The 18,040-nt window shown below is 37.2% G+C and overlaps 1 protein-coding gene across 6 annotated transcripts in view; it reads right to left on the reverse strand.

Moving 5' to 3' along the window:
- Window positions 1–18,040, reverse strand: part of CADPS2 (calcium dependent secretion activator 2) — a 487,398-nt gene that overhangs the window by 367,870 nt on the left and 101,488 nt on the right. For 5 of the 6 annotated variants that reach the window (XM_081243761.1, XM_081243760.1, XM_081243759.1 and 2 more), the window contains exon 2: window positions 8,734–8,847. In XM_081243761.1, the coding sequence (XP_081099887.1) occupies window positions 8,734–8,847 (114 nt within the window). Of the gene's footprint in view, window positions 1–8,733; window positions 8,848–14,648; window positions 14,718–18,040 lie in introns of all 6 variants that reach the window. The other variant, XM_081243756.1, reaches the window with a different exon arrangement.

Consider the following 18,040-nt stretch of genomic DNA (forward strand, 5'->3'; position numbering starts at 1 on the left):
AAATTAAATTCCTCTATGTGACAGAAACTTTTAGATCACAGAATTTAGTGGTCAAGCTAAAGTCTCAATCTCAGCAGTATATAAAGGATTAAATATATTCCAATGGGACAAAAACATCACAAAAGCAGAAAATCATCACTTACTGCTTCATCAAAACATGTAGAGATTAATGGCCACTGGAGAAAGAAAAATTTCTTCTCTACAATTGTTTGTTGTAATTTAAAAAATAGAAGCATGTACAAACCATGTCAAAATGGACACAGTAGTCCAGTTTTGGACTACTATGAATGGTAGTTCCATGTTTAGTTTTTTAAGGAACCTCCATACTGTTCTCCATAGTGGCTGTATCAATTTACATTCCCACCAACAGTGCAAGAGGGTTTCCTTTTCTCCACACCCTCTCCAGCATTTATTATTTATAGATTTTTTGATGATGCCCATTCTGACTGGTGTGAGGTGATACCTCATTGTGGTTTTGATTTGCATTTCTCTAATGATTAGTGATGTCGAGCATCCTTTCATGTGTTTGTTGGCAATCTGCATATCTTCTTTGGAGAAATGTCTATTTAGGTCTTCTGCCCATTTTTGGATTGGGTTGTTTGTTTTTTTTGATATTGGAAATCTGTAGGACTTTTATTTCTGAATACTTAATTTAAAATGGCATACTTAGAATTTAAGAAAATGTGATGTGAAATAAAATGGCTAATATCAAAAATACAATGTGATCTGCAGAGCTCAATGAAAATTTAAAACCTCACTTCTCATTACTGGTTATTGGATTTCATCTATGAATGTGCTGACATTTTCCATACCCTCCTGACACAGGATGCCAATCCTGGTTTACTTAGCGATCATCAATTCACTATGAAAAAATAGGTCTTTTCCATGGTATTATTTCGAAGTTTAAGAGATTTTGACAGGTCAAACATCCCTTGGAATATGAACAGTAAATCTTTCCATCCCCAAGTAAAGTGCTATCAAGAAACTGACGTCAAAATATTTAAATGCAGATCTGCCAGCCCTTCTCCCTCTAGCTTGCGCGCGCACACACACACACACACACACACACACAAAACACTTGGGTGGTGCCTTTTAATTCTAAAAAAGGTAATTTTATAAAACAAATCAAAAAAGCCTTAAAAGTCTCTCAGTTTTCACAAATCAACCATTAAACAACTGTACTTATTTTTTAAATAAATATTAAAGGTCAGGATATAACGTCAGGGACAGCAAGTGGGTAAAAGAAAAGGAATGATACCAAACTGATTGCTGGCAGTGGGAAGCCAAGGCATACATTCCCAATTTCCCTGGAAGAAACTGACAGCTAAAGTCAAGTTTCCTGATGCTCTGGACTAGGAAGATATATAGATTTTTTTCCAACATAAATGTGTATAAAAATTCAAACACCATGGCCTGGAGATTAGTCCTAGAGCTATAGTATCAAGCCATGCTTTTTTTTATTCTTTACATTTTGGAGACGTGAGAGCATGTAGGGCAAGGAAAAGAAGAAACAGCAATATAAAGAAACAAATTAACTCTCAGAGGCTTGCACAAAGGGAGGGAGCTTTAGAAATCCTCTTCCCCCTTCAACGGGTAGGGAAACAGGCCCACAGCAAACACCTGAGTTACACCAACATACTCTACTCAGAGAGCTACTCATCCAAAAAGGGTCGTAGCTGGAATGAGGAGAGGAGGGAAAGGTATGATGCAAACCACTGGCACGAATAACCTATGAACAAGAAAAGAAAATTCAAAGGAAATAAAACGTGGTGCAGTCTCTACTTGGAATGAGAATATGTCTTTCATTCTATCAGAACAGGAAATAAATGAGTATCAGAGGTAAGGAAACTTAAAATTGCAAAATGAAAAAAAAAAAAAACCCCAAACCCAAAATCCCTGAAAATAATTGTAGCATAAAAAGGGGTTAATAGTCATCTTAGTGTATAAAGAATACTTATAAATCAGTATTTAAAAGAGGAACATCCAAAATCCAAATGGAAAAATGGTCAAAGGGCATGAACAGGTAATTCAGAAAGAAAGAAATACAAACGGCCAGTATGGAAATGTTGAACTTTGCTAACAGTAAAATAAAAACAAGTGAACCTATCAGTTGGCATTTATTTTATGATAATACCAAGTGTGAAGGGAAAAAAATGACACTCTCATATACTATTATGGTAGCATAAATTTTAGTACTTTTGAGGACAATTTGGTAATCTGTATCATAAGAGCTTAAACAATGTTTATCTTCTATCATCTAGTAATACCACTTGCAGAAATTTAAAGATGAACCTATCTAAGAATATAAATGATCATCTCAGCACTTATTTTAACAGTTAAGAATGGAGAAAACTTAAGCGTCTGAAAACAAGGAAATGGAATAAAATTTAGATACCGGCAGACAATGGTCTATTACACAGCTATTTAAAACCACACTCTTGAAAAATAGTTAATATTAAAGAATGCTCATGACATATGTAAAAAAATTGAAATAATTCCAGTTCATATACACAAAAGAGAAACACCAAACTGTTACAGTTGTCTATAGGCGTTGGAATTATAGGGGATATTTAACTTCCTCTTTAATAATTAATATTTTATTTTTAGAGCAGTTTTCAGATTACAGAAGCTTTTCCTCTTTAATATTTTAAAAATTCTCTAACAGTCATACTATACTTCTATTAAAGTGTTCTTAAAGTACTATCAAAGTAGAAAACTTCTGAATCCCAGAATAATGCACTTTAAATAAAAGTATGCAATAAAAGGGCCAAAATTGGAGCTCAATATTTTGAGATGAAAATGAGTAATTTTTCCTTTCATATGAAATCTGTAAATTCACACTGAAGGCAGTTTTTCTTTATTGAAGGAATTCCCATTTGTATCATTATACAAGTAGAAAATCTGAAAAGCAAGTGGTTTTGGTGGTGATGGTGGGGCAAGATTTATTTTAGTCCTTCTTTGATAATTTTTAAAGATTAAAAACTTCTAACTCTCATCTCATCCATTCTCAGGAACCAGAAGAGAACATAAACAAATGGAGGTAATAAGAAAAATACACATCCTTTCTGAAAAGTTGTGAACAAAGCCAACCCACCAAAAAGGGGAAGAAAGACTCCAACATCCATTTTTTTGCACAATAACAGAACCTGAATGTTTGTTACGCTGAAAGCAGCTAGTAAGCAATTATATACCGTCTTTTGGAAATCTCCAAAGAAAGGCCATTTTCTTTTCCACATATCTGTTATAAATCACACTGTCATTGGCTGTATTTGGATGAAGTCCACCTGAATTTTGTGAACAGAAGCCAATATCGGATGGGAAGGACAACTTGGAAAGTAACATACTACAATAAACCTATGTTTATCCATCCACAGAATCAGCTGAAGTCTCCTGAACTGAAAAACAGAACAAGCAAAAAAGATATGGATAGAAAGAAATAGCAGATACTTGTAGGACTACTGTTCCTCCAGACAGTGAGTTACTTTGGGGGGCAGGGGGAGCGTGAAGGAGAAGAAGAAAACTTCAATGAAAGAAAAACAAAGATGAAGGTACTGCAGAATCTAACAGCAATTAGCAACCATAAAATTATCAAGATTGTAACTGCTAACTTTTATTAAGTATCAATAGCTGTGTATGCTATCTACCGTTTCTTTCTTCTTTTCCTGTTCTGGTTCTTCTGTATCATCAAGTCTGCCTAGTTAGGTGATTTAGCACTTGGGTCCATTCTTTTTCCCCTAATTATGCTAACTTTATGAGGCAAAAGACTGATGTAATTTCAAAAACAGATTTCTTTTTTATTATTATTATTTTATAGCCTAATATTTAAACCAAAGTTATCTTGTAAAAATGGATGAGATAGAAGTGCATTGTCATATAAAAATTATCTTCACAGTATATGCTTTTATAATATATAACATATTGAATAATATTCACAGTAAATATTTAATACTGACATAGATACAGATATACAAAGACATATGAACACACACCCAAGAAGGCACCACATTTTAAAAACCCAGAGAGATTCAATCCTGTCATGATCTAGTTGAAAGAAATTATTTACTTTTTAAAATAATGAATGTACTTTGAAGAAATGCTTTTGGTCAAGTACTGTGGAGAAAAAGAATATATTGAGTAGCACATCAAGATCCCAGGTATTAAAGAGAGGTAAAGTAAATCAAATATCCAAAGGTACAACCAGTTTAAGAAGAGACAAATAGGGACTTCCCTGGTGGTCCAGTGGTTAAGATTCCAAGCTTTCAATGCAGGGGGGTGCGGGTTTGATCTCTGGTCGGGGAACTAAGATCCCACATGCCACACGGCCAAAAAATAATAATAATAATAAAGTTTAGCTTAAAAAAAAAGACAGATAATTCTTAATTATCTATATAAAACAGACATACAACCAAGATGGAAAAGACTATTCATAAAATCACTGAAGGAGTATCATTTATGAAGCTAAAAAAATTAATAGCAAACAGACTTTGGAGAACTTGTAAGCCCTAAGTGTAAAGATCTATTTTCAATTTAATTGGTGATACACGTTTACTAGGGTTTTTTCACATATATGGATATATTCACACACACATACATATATCACCATGGTTAGAAATGTCCATCACAGCTAAAGGCTACCAAAAATCTAATATATTAGAAAATCACTACTGATGGATTAATTGTTGAAAACAGCTGTATACAGGAAACAATATGTAACACCCCTGAAAAGGTAGACCTTGAAATACATAAGCCAAAAAGGTCATAAAATCATAGACTACTAGGTTAGAAAGAACATAAAGCCCAACCATGCTTCTGAAGCATCTGCCATCTTTGAGGAAGCACAAAGCCATGAAACTGAGATCATAATCGAAAGAAATTCCATGGCACTATTGAAGTGATGCTTTAATTTAAAAATTATGGAGAAGAAAACCAAAATATACAATTTTACACAGAACAATAAGTGCTCCAATACTCATCCACTTAGTCAACAAGCTTTTGTTGAAAGCATTTGTGTGCCACAAAATACTTGCTACCTTTGTGGAATAAGATGATAACCAGGGCAGAAATGATTCCTTCATGGAACATACACTCAAGAAGTCATTAAGATCTAGGTCGACATGTTTCTCAAAATACAGATTGAACCAAAGTCATGCATGTGCAAGTTCAAAATTCAGATGCTCCATCCCAAGGAATTATGATTCAATAGGTATTGGGTAGAACCCAAGATCTGTTTTTAATAAGCTTTACTGGAAAGAGTGAGGTTTTGGCTCTGCTATTAATTAGCTATGCAGCTTTGGGCACTAGTCACTTAACTTTGTCTCTAAGATGGGAATAATTCTGTTTAAAAGGTTTATTCTGAAGAATAAAAACATTTTCGAAGTGTTTTGCACAGTACGTGGCACAGATGTATTCAAAATGGCGCCGTGAAAGTCAGAAAATCTGGGTTCACACTGAACTCAGATGCTTACCAAATATACAACAGTGGACAAGTCACTGAAACCTCTGTGAGCTTCAGTTTCTATTTATGTAATTTGTGGGTAGTAATATTTTCACTGTTTACCACAAAGATACTGGAAGAAGAAAAAATAGATATTTTTGGTAAGCTGTAAGAAGTACCACAGAGGTAATTATAGTAGAGGCTACCAGCAGGTTTCTTTAATTTTATTGAAGTATAGTTGGTATACAATGTTTTGTTTAATTTCTGCTGTAGAGTAAAGTGACTCAGTTATACATACATTCTTTTCGTTTTCTTTCCCATTATGGTCTATCACAGGATACTGAATATAGCTCTCTGCGCTATACAGTAGGACCTTGTTGTTTATCCATTCTATATATAATGGTTTGCATCTGCTAATCCGAAACTCCCAGTCCTTCCCTCCAACCCACCTCCCCCTTAGCAATGACAAGTCTGTTCTCTATGTCTGTCTGTTTTTGTTTCATAGATACATTCATTTATGTCATAGTTTAGATTCCACATATAAGTGATTATCATATGGTATTTGGCTTTCTCTTTCTGACTTACTTCACTTGAGACTACCAACATTGTTAGTCATAGCAAAGTATACAAAAATATAATCCTTAAAAAAGAAGGTAAAGACTTTTGTAGGAAAAATTGAGAAGCAATTTTTTTACCTTCTTTTTCCAACAAAATTTACTTATCCATTCAAGAGTTTGAGTACTGAATGTGTGCCACCTGGGAAACGGTAACTCCCCAAATGTAAATCAGGAATATAGACTCCATAGATGTTAATATAAATCTTAACCCCTTTGAGAACTTCACAAAGACAAGTTAGCTACAGTCTCACAAGTCAACAATTGCTGGAAATACTACCCAAAGAATAGAAAATCCTGGACCACCTAGCCCAATACTTAAACATTACTACCCACCGATTAGATAAATAGAAACACTGAAGCTCACAGAGGTTCAATGACTTGTCTGTTATGTGTTTGGTAAGCATCTGAGTTCAGTGTGAAGCCACATTTCCTGACTTTCTAATAGGCCGCAGTCGTTTCCCAGCTGCCATTTTGAACACTCTTCAGTACTTACATCTCTTTCTGTAACAATCCCAGCAAGCAATCATCTAATTCCATTGGTCGGCAATCTACCAGTTGTAAGCGAATCACCTGGAAAGCTTTTAAAAATATAGATTCTGAAATTGTGATTCAGTAAGCCCAGGGCAGAGCTCTGGGGCCCCTCTGTGCAAAATGCTTCCCAAGTGATTGTGAAGTGAACGGGAATCTGGCCGCCAGTGATGCTGCACTCTCCAGTCCACTCTGTACCTGGGCAGTGCAACCAAACTCCAATAGTATTAGGTTGAAATCTTCCCCACTTCAGTTTCCATGCTAATTCTAGTTTTACCCTTGGGGCCACACACAACACAAGCCTAATCTGTCTTTAGGCCCTTCAAGTGATCTATATTATGATATGTTTCAAACCTGTTATCCCTAAACTTATACACATCTTTTCATGTATAGTTTGTACCCAGAAGAGCACACCATCCTCGTTTAGAAACCAGTGGTGATACTCCTTTATTACAGGAAAAATATTCTCATTAACACAGCTTAAGTGTGCCTTCTACTAAACTGACAACAACATATTATGCTTACTTCTTTGTAATACCCTTATGAAAAACACTTACTTTGGAATATGTTTATTTTGGAGTAATTTTAGGTTTACACAAAAGTGGCACATGTAGTACAAAGAGCCCCCATGCCTCCCTCACCTGGTTTCTTTTCCTAACGTTAACATGTACAATACCATAGTACTGAACCAAAAATGAGTTTGCTTAATTACATCTCTTTACACAAATTACTTAACCCATTTCTTTCCTCCTGAACACAAACGTTTGGCTTTTCTTTTATTACATGATGCAAGTATAGGCCCTTACATTTCATCTATTAAGATTCAGGGCAAGATTTCATCTTGCAAGACTTTGACTCAAAGACTCAAGCTTTAGATACCCTATACTTGTTAAGATATTCTGAGTCGGGCTTCCCTGGGTGGCACAGTGGTTAAGAATCCACCTGCCAATACAGGGGACACAGGTTCGAGCAGGTCCGGGAAGATCCCACATGCTGCAGAGCAACTAAGCCCATGAGCCACAACTACTGAAGCCCGCGCGCCTAGAGCCCGTGCTCCGCGACAAGTGAAGCCACTGCAATGAGAAGCCTGTGCACCGCAACGAAGAGTAGCCCCCACTTGCCGCAACTAGAGAAAGCCCACACACAGCAACAAAGACCCAACGCAGCCAAAAATAAATAAATTAATTAAAAAAAATATTCTGAGTCAAGGTTCAGTTAGACAGCATCCACTATTGCCGCTAGATTCTTGCCACACACACATCTGGTGAGTAAGACTTCTATACTTTCATCTTGTTTGACAGGCCTAGGCTCGGGGTAACATACACCTCCCTCGGGTTGCATTAAGCCACTTCTGATACATACACACCATCAATTAATTACTAATCCAACCAAGTATCTGTACATCCAGTTACTTTGTTACTCTTGCAAAGATATTTCCCTGCCTCAGAAAACCTCAGACACACTGCATCTCTACATTTTTAATTTGTACTAGTCTAAGTACACCTTTGTATGTTGTTCTTCAGCTGAGGGATGTAGAGTATCTTCACAGTGGAAGGAATCCACGCATCAAATGACTCAAAAGTCCTCAGGAAAAAAGGGAACTCTTAACATCTACTGGCCACTCACTGAAGCAGTTAATGACACTGTGTGAAAACTGGTGCCCACAGGAAGTCCACAGAGAATTCCTGATGACTCACAAACTAAAATCAGAAGAAAGAGAAAGGTGGTATTGTAGTATTATCTCCCCGGGAAGAAAAGAATTCAATTTATCCTCATGAAATTAGTTACTGGCCTTAATTATTATAAAGTTTAGTGAACAGAATGGCACAAGATAGCCATTTACTATTGAAATCCTGATTAAAAAGGATAAATTAGACATGTGGACCCAGAGATAGCTACACTCAGCTATATCAATCACTGCCAGAAGATTTTTCTAAACAGCTTACTTCTCCCTCAAAGGATGTGAATAATTTCCAATTCTGTTTATCTCTCAAAACCAGGCTGCGGAATCAGTTTTTAAATTGCAAAATAGAATTGACAATGCTTTCAAAGAAGGTAGCAAACTCACAGCCATCCTATCATACCAGTGAGCTTCTTAAAATGGGAAAGCCATTAAAAATGTCTTTTAAAAGGCATCAGACTCTTCAAACTTACCTCATAGTAACTCCGAACTGCATTGCAAAATGCTTCATCGGCTACAATCTGGGTTTCCCCATTGAGGAAGGCCTGGAACCGTTCTTTCAGTAACTGCAATTGCTGCTTGTTAAGCTGCAAGAAAAAAGAGGGAATCAGATCAAAAACTAGCCAATCCATGAAACATAATGACTTTTAAAAGTTACATTTGCTACTTGTGTCTAAGATTTGATACCTAGAATTAACTTATGGGTCATTTTAAAAATGTAAGTCACTGCCCACATACTCTGCGATACCTGATACTGCAATGGAATCCAAATTTCTGCCCCCAACAGAATTCCTGTGATTACTACACTCTAATCCCTTTGTAGAGACAGGAAAAAAAAAACACCTAAAATTCGAATGAGAAACTAACTGCCAGCTGTCCTGAATAGAGAGAGCAGAAGGGACAAGTACTCTTCGAGGTGAGTGGACAACCATCAGCTTTGGACAAAAGGTGACAGGAAAGACAGAGGGACCCAAAGAAAGAATCCTCTGGAAAAGACATCTGTTGTATGCCAAAAGCTTGGATTCCCTGAATAAACACACCTCAGTGCCTGAGCTGAGATACAGGAATGATAAGGAGGCAAACAGAGAGGCGATGGGGGGCAGTGAGTGCATCTATAGGCAGGCGAGGGGAAGGCCGTGACTCAGGGAGTGGAGTGGAAGTTCACAACCAGATTTGTTCACCCTGGGTCTACCCATCACAGTTACGGAGGGTGGGTTAGACACGAACCATGACTTACTAACCATGTCTTCTAGCTATCAAGTACAAGAAGAGGCAGCTACTTCATTTGTAGGGCTCACTACAAAACAAGAAAGAGAAGCTCCCTGTTGAAAAAATTAATTTCAATACAGCAGCAAAAGAGCATTAAACCAAGCGTGGGACCCTTCTAAGCAGGAGCCCCATGTGGCGGCACAGACTCATCCCCACAAAGCCAGCACCGACTACAGAGGCATCCACCTCACTAGAGGCAGGGTGCATTAGGTCAAGCAGAGCATATTTTTTTAATGCTTAACTGGAGACAGAGCGTAGTCTAGCAGATAAAACAACAAATCCTGAGATACATAAGGAACAGGAAGGAGTGATCTTTCCATTTCAGTCATCCTCGGATCAGACTGTCAAAGAACTCAGCCCAGTTCTGGATTCTACAGAGAGATGTGAAGCATTTGGAAACACGCTGAGGATAAAATGATTAAAGGATTAGAAAGACTAAACTGGTATGATTTGGCTTCCAAAAGAAGGCCGATGTGAAGGAAGTTTAAAACTGTTCAAAAGGCTTACTAAAATGCCATTCAAATATGAGACAAGCTCTTTCAAAACACGGGTTTTATTTAGGACTCTAATAAACAAGACAGCCTGTAGAGAAACTGCTGCTGGTAGTAACAGACTGATAAAGAAGTGTCCTATCGTGCCGCAGTGTAAAAAACCCCTTGCCCCGAGCAGTGGAGAGAGAAGACCATCCCATTTCTTTAGTAAGGTTATCGTCTTCATTTTAGGGAAAGCTAAACCAAGCTGAAAAGCAGGAATATTACCGCTATATTACACTCTCCATTCCTATAATATGAAGAGAATGAAAGCAGGAACCTTTTGTGTATGTGTACTAGCAAGGCAAATTAAGCCCATGCCTTTAGCTCTCTAAACGTGGTTCACAAAAGGGACCAGATGAAAGCAGGACAGCAATTGCTGAGAAGGAAATGGCTGAGAGCACTCTAGTTGCCAAGCCCTGGGAACCACCAAGAAGGGCTTCAACTTGCAATCCAACTGTCCAGGTAAAATAATGTAAATGGAAATGTACACGGGGGAATGACAATGACCTGGAGGGGACCTTAATGATCATTTGTCCCAACTCCCTCATTCGATAAATAAAATACATATTGTTCAAAAACTAGAACCTAGGGATATCTTCCTTCAATTTTCTTCTTTCAGAGCCATTTTGTTCTTTAAGAACTCCTCTAAATCTTTGTAATTTCTTGTTTGCCAGTGTTTAAGTTCAGCCATTGTGGCAGTGAGTTATGTTTTGATGATTATGGTGTGGAAAATTCATGCCTATGAATCAAGAGAAGGAGATATGCACAAACCATTTTTTTTGGAAACTCTAACAATGGTGGTATAGTTCACAAAACATGCCAGAGGCACCTGGCTAAGTATCAGGCTTCAACTTTTTTATGAATAAAAATTACTGCAGTTACATTTAAGACATAAAATGACAGCCATATCATAACGATATACAAACAGTCAATAAGTGGATACTCTATTAGTACAGAGAAAAGGTCTACAATTCTACATAAAAGAGATAGGAAGGCAAAAAGGCAATTTAAAATCTAGCAGTGGGAAAGCAGTCAGAAAGAAATTCCTAAAAGCTATTGGCATTATCAAAATTAACTATGCTATACATCAACAGTTAGAGACCAATGTAACAGACCCAAGAAATAGATCCAAATACAACCAGAAGTGTACTATAAAATACCTTTATTGCACCTCAAATCAGTAGTAAAAGATGGTTTCTTCAATCAATGATGTTAGAATAACTGGGTAGCCATGGAGAAAAATATTAAATTGGACCATAACACATGGTTACAGCCCAAATGAATTAAAACGTCTAATGTAAAAAAGACCAAACAGTAAAGGTATTAGAAGAAATGGGAGAATTCCTTTAAACACAGGCATGAGAAAGATCTTTTTAAGCATGAATCAACATCTACAGGTCATAAATTTAGCTGCCTAAACATTAAAAATAAATTTAGTATTGTAGTAATCATTTTGCAATATATGTGTATCAAATCAGCACATTATACTCTTTAAACTTATACAATGTTATGTCAAATATATCCTTTTTTAAATAAATAAATTTAGCATGGCAAAACATACCACAAATAAAATCATTGGAAAAAAAGACTTACCAGAAAAAAAAAAAGCAAAAAACTTGCAACTCATACCCTAAAGAGCTAGTTTTCAAACATATAGATCCTAGAAATTGACAAGAGTCTAACCTATAAGCCAACAGAAAGACAGACAACATGGATGCACTCAGAGAAATAACTCAAGCTATGAAAACATGCCTAACACTTACTTTACATTTTTCTTTTCCAAATGAAGTCTACCTGAGAGCAGAAGGCTCCTGGGAAGATGGTGGAGCAGGAAGCACCAGAAATCTGTCTCCCGGGGGCTCCCCTGGTGGCGCAGTGGTTGAGAGTCTGTCTGCCAATGCAGGGGACACAGGTTCGAGCCCTGGTCTGGGAGGATCCCACATGCCACGGAGCAACTGGGCCCGTGAGCCACAATTACTGAGCCTGCGTGTCTGGAGCCTGTGCTCCGCAACAAGAGCGGCCGCGACAGTGAGGCCCGCGCACCGCGATGAAGAGTGGCCCCCCCTTGCCGCAACTAGAGAAAGCCCTTGCACAGGAACAAAGATCCAACACAGCCAAAAGTAAATAAATAAATAAAATTAAAAAAAAAAATCTGTCTCCCACCCTAGATAACAGCTGCATGGGCAGTATGTATCTGATGTAAATATTTTGGAACTCTGGAGTATATTTAAAGGCTTGCAACATGAAAGGGAAGGCTTGACTGGAAACTGCAGTTAACTCTAATCAATTTCAGCTCTGCACAGTAGCACTTCCCACCCCTCAAGCCCCACATTAGCAAAAAACAAACAAAAAAATGCCGACCACCTAACTTTTCATAAATAAAGGAGTAAATAATATTACATCCAAACAGTGGTAATACTATTAGCTTTATGAAAAAGTATGACAAAGTTCTCTTATGTACTGATGTGAAAATATCCTCAAAATATTTTGGGGAAGGAAACAGTATAGAACAGTATTTAAAATAAGCCACCACTTCCACAGAAAAGGGACAAAAATCAGAACATGTATTTGCTTCCATATACAGACAAACTATGGAAGAAGGATGGCCTTGGACACTGGACAGATGGAAAATAAGGATGAAAAAGATCTTTCAACCTATATCACTTTATTCATTTTAAGTTTTAAATCACAGGACCCTTCTTACATACTCAAATTTTAATTTACATTTAAATTAAGCTTTAACAGCCACGTTACACATTTTTAAGCTCAGAACAATTATGACTCATTGCAGATAGTTTAAATCTGATCATCCTGCAGAAAGACTGAACAAACCAATTGACTTTTTTTTATTTCTCCTTTCAGGTATAAGATTTGAACTTGACTGTATATCCACCCACCCACCCCACCCCCTTTTTTTTTTTTTTTTTAACATTTCAAGGTTGAGGATTTCAAAGAAACAGAGTCAGAAAAGAATCATAATAATCATGCTATTCAACATTCTAATCAATGCATTAATCTTTACAAAATCCATACCAAGTGATCTCTCGGTCTCCATTTGAGCCTACTGAAACTAAAATACACACAGACATACACACCCTACCTTTATACCTTGCAATGAAGCCTACTTTAATTTTAGACAACTATGAAGGATTGAAACCTGCTTCCTATGCCTTCCATAAATCCTAGTTCTATACTACCTAAGACCAAACAAACTAAACGTTACCTTGCTTCTTCAACATAGCAATTCAGGAAGTTGGAGACAAGTACTAGATTATTTGAGTCTTCTCTTTTCTAGAATAAACTTTACCAGCTCCCCCAGCATCCTAAGAGTACTCTCCAGTTTGCCCATAAATAAAGCATTACATAGTTAAATAAAACTTATTTACATAAAACTAAATATAAGAAAGTACTCTGAAAGTTATAACATCATGAAACTCATTACAACAGCCATGTTCCTTCCAAAATATAGTCAACAGACTGATGATGATTCTCCTAGGATCATGTGGCCAACACAGAGACAAGTGGGAGGGCCACTTCTCACATTCTAAGTACTCTATGTCTATTAATTCAAACTAAAAACAAATTAACTCTTCTTGGCAGTCACATCAACTGACTCACATCATGCTTATGATCAACAAAAATTCTAAAACATTCTTACATGTGCTTCATTGAGCCATGTTTCCATCCTGGCTAGATTCATTTGGTCCATTGTGCCAGTTGATTCCGTTTTTTCTTTAGAATTCTGATTCCTTCACCCTATGACCAAAGAACCCTCCTAGTTTTGTTATACCACTAACATAATAATGTGCTATCCATATTCTTCATCCAGATCATTATAAAAATATTCATCAATTCAGGATTAAGCAAGAGGGAAACCTGTCATATGCATACCTCCTGTCTGACACAACCAATTAACATTTTGGAGGGCAGTTGGTTTTATTAGTCAGCCTATATTTTAGTTTTGCCCATATACTCTCTTCACCCTAGTATATTTACTAAGGAATGAATAAAATATCTTTCAAAAGTAAAAAAACTGACCACCAGAAATTATCTAATGGGAATTTTAAGAAGAGCTTTTTATATGAAACCAAACTGCAAAAACTTAACTAGAACATAAATATCCTTGCAAACATCTAAATACAACCAAGAGATTTACCTTATAAAAAGAACACTTCAATTACTGACAGTAAAAGCTAAGTTTCATAAATCTTGGTTGGCAGTGATAGTTTATCCATAACAGTGGCCTCAGAAAAAATACTTAATTTCTTGAGTTCAGAGATGTCTTATGCAACCTAGAGTGTTTTCTGTTTTGGGGAGGGTTTTTTTTTGTCCCTGTTCAAATTATATCCTAGCCTTTCCATTCTAAGTCATGATTAGCTGAAGCCTTATGCCTGGATCTTGACTGCAGCAGGAGACCACCCATTATGCTACTCAGGAACCTGGAAACCACTGCCGTGCACTCATGGTGGGGCTGCATGACCTCCTGGTAAGTGAAGGAGGCCAAGGTCAGACTCTATAGTACAGTGGCAGGTGACCAGTGGGTAGGTACCTCCTCCGGGAGGGTGGGTGTCAGTGTGAGCACATACCTTAAAGAAAGTAGAAAGACAAGCACTTCTCAAGGAGGTAAAAGGATTTATTCCAGGCACAGATGGTCTCTGAAATGCACAAAGGCATAGCTTTAACACCCGTTAATGAGACACAGCATAAGACATTAGCAGGAAAAAACTACAGGATAGGTATTGTTTTCTTTTTCCCTTCCCATGAACACTCTACCAGAAAGATCTGCATAAAACCACTGGGGCAAAATCATCAGAGCCTTTCTGAAACAGACCTCCCCAAACTGCATGTCGGAACAGAACAACAAAGAGCCTCTGGCCCATTTCACACCTTAAAATACCCTGTGGGAGTCACTGCTATTAACAATTTCCTATCCAAATAATTTCTCACTCTCTTCTACAGCTGCAGATACTTGGGACAGTGAATATGCCCATCTAAGACTACAAATACCAGCGTCATTTGACAGCGGACATGGTCAAGTGACTAAGTTAAAGCCAGTAAGATGTAGGCAAAAGTATATGTGACTTGCAGGAAACCATAAACAGTAGCTGAAGCAAGCACTTTTTGCCTTTCTCTTTCCTCTTTTCCCACTGGCTGGAACTTGATGTGCTAGCTGGGAATATAAGCTTGCCCATGAAGATGATGAAGCAACAAAATAAGAGCCTGAAATGCTCCCAACTGTGAAGCAGCCATTACAACCCTGGACTGCCACCTCCCAACGTGCTTTATGTGAGAGAGATAAACATCTATAGGTACAGATCACTCTTGGTGGGGGGGGGGGGCGGCGGCGGGCTTGGGTTCACCGGTCATATGTGACTGTACCAAATCCTAACTGATAGAAATCCCAATGAGATACCCTATCAGGGAGAAAATGCCACAGCACTACCATCCCTGGCTCGTAGGTTTATCTCAATGTACTCTAAAACAAAATCTTCTTTCCATATGTTATCTTATATGAAAAACTCCTTATCCAGTGAACTTGCCCCAATGAACAGTGAACACCAGATTCTAAGTGCCTGAGGTAGACTAAAAATAAAGTTAGTTTGACAGACTGAGTTCTACTGTCCCACAGTATTGAAAAGGGGAAATTTTAGAAAGCCCCAGATTTGCAAATACTGCTTTAACATATTTTATAATAAAAGGTATACTAAATGATGAGTACAGAGCAGAAAAATCCCATTGCACTGTGGAGAAATGGGTCCCAGGCTAGGCTTGCCCAGCTGCTAGGCAAATGGCAATAAGTACATACATATCAATAATCATTTTAAATGTAAATGCATTAGATACTCCAGTCAAAAGAGGGTGGCTGAATCAATACAAAAGCAATACACATATGCTGCTAACAAGAGACTCACTTCAGTTCTAAGGACACATGCAGAATGAAGTTGAGGGGGTGGAAAAAGGGATTCCATACAAATGGAAATCAAAAGAAAGCCAGGGTAGCAATACTTATATCAAACAAAATAGACTTTAAAACAAAGACTGTTACAAGAGACAAAGAAGGACATTAAATAATGATTAAGGGATCAATCCAAGAAGAAAATATAATAATTATAAATATATATGTACCGAACATAGGACCACCTAAATATATAAAGAAAATATTAACAGACAAAAGGGAGAAATCCACAGTAACCTAATAATACTAGGGGACTTTAACACCCCACTGACATCAGTGGACTGATCATCCAGACAGAAAGTCATTACAGCAACACTGGCCTTACACTAACAATGAAAGATCAGAAAGAGAAATTAAAGAAACAATCCCATTTACCATCACATAAAAAAGAATAAACTACCTAGAAATAAACCTACCTAAGGAGGCAAAAGACCTGTACTCAAAAAATTATAAGATGCTGATGAAAGAAATCAAAGATGACACAATCAGATGGAAAGATATACGATATTGTTTTGGAAGAATCAATATTGTGAAAATGACTGTGCTACTCAAAGCAATCTACAGATTCAATGCACTCCCTATCAAATTACCAATGACATTTTTCACAGAACTAGAACAAAAAATCTTAAAATTTGTATGGAGACACAAAAGACCCCGAATAGCCAAAGCAATCTTGAGAAAGAAAAACAGAGCTGGAGGACCCTGACTTCAGATTATACTACAAATCGACAGTCATCAAAACAGTAAGGTACTGGAACAAAAATAGAAATATAGGTTAATGGAACAGGACAGAAAGCCCAGAAATAAACTCACGCACCTATGGTCAATTAATCTACAACAAAGGAGGCAAGTCTATACAATGGAGAAAAGACAGTCTCTTCAATAAATGGTGCTGGAAAAACTGGACAGCCACATGTAAAAAAAAAAAAAAATAGAACATTCTTTAACACCATATGCAAAAATAAACTCAAAATGGATTAAAGACCTAAATGTAAAACCGGATGGATACTATAGAAGTCCTGGAAGAAAACACAGGCAAAACACTGACATAAATCGCAGCAATATCTTTTTGGATCAGTCTCCTAGAGTAATGGAAATAAGAGCAAAGATTTTTAAAAATGGGACCTAATTAAACTCAAAAGGTTTTCCACAGCAAAGGAAACCATGAACAAAAAGACAACCCTCAGAATGGGAGAAAATATTTGCAAACGATGCAACCCACAAGGGATTAATCTCCAAAACTTATAAACAGCTCATGCTGCTCAGTATCAAAAAACAAAAAACACACACAACCCAGTCAAAAGGCAGACAGAAGACCTAAATAGACGTTTCTCCAAAAAAGACATACAGATGGCCAAGAGACAAATGAAAAGGTGCTCAACATCACTAACTATTACAGAAATGCAAATCAAAACTACAATGAGATATCACCTCACACCAGTCAGAATAGCCAACATCAAAAATGTTATAAATAATAAATGCTGGAGAGGGTGTGGAGAAAAGGGAACACTCCTACTCTGTTGGTGGGAATGTAAATTGGTACAGTCACTATAGAGAACAGTATGGAGGTTCCTTAAAAAACTAAAATTAGCGCTACCATATGATCCAGCAAACCCACTCCCGGGCATATATATGGAAAAAAACATGGCTCAAAAGGATGTATGCACCCCAGTGTTCACTGCAGCGCTGTTTATAACAGCTAAGACATGGAAGCAACCTAAATGTCGATTGACAGAGGAATGAATGGATAAAGAAGATGTGGTGCATACATACAATGGAATACTACTCAGCCATAAAAAATGAAATTTTGCCATTTGTAACAACATGGGCGGGCCTAGAGAGTATTATGCTTAGTGAAATAAGTCAGACAAATACTGTATGTTATTACTTATATATGGAATCTAAAAAACAGAACTAATGAATATAACAAAAAAGAAACAGACTTACAGATATAGAGAAAAAACTAGTGGTTACCAGTGGGAGAGGGAAGTGGAGAGGGGCAGGATGGGTAGGGGACTAAGA

This window comes from Mesoplodon bidens (genome assembly GCF_964165515.1).
Source record: "Mesoplodon bidens genome assembly, chromosome: 9".
Classification (NCBI taxonomy): Eukaryota; Metazoa; Chordata; class Mammalia; order Artiodactyla; family Ziphiidae; genus Mesoplodon; species Mesoplodon bidens.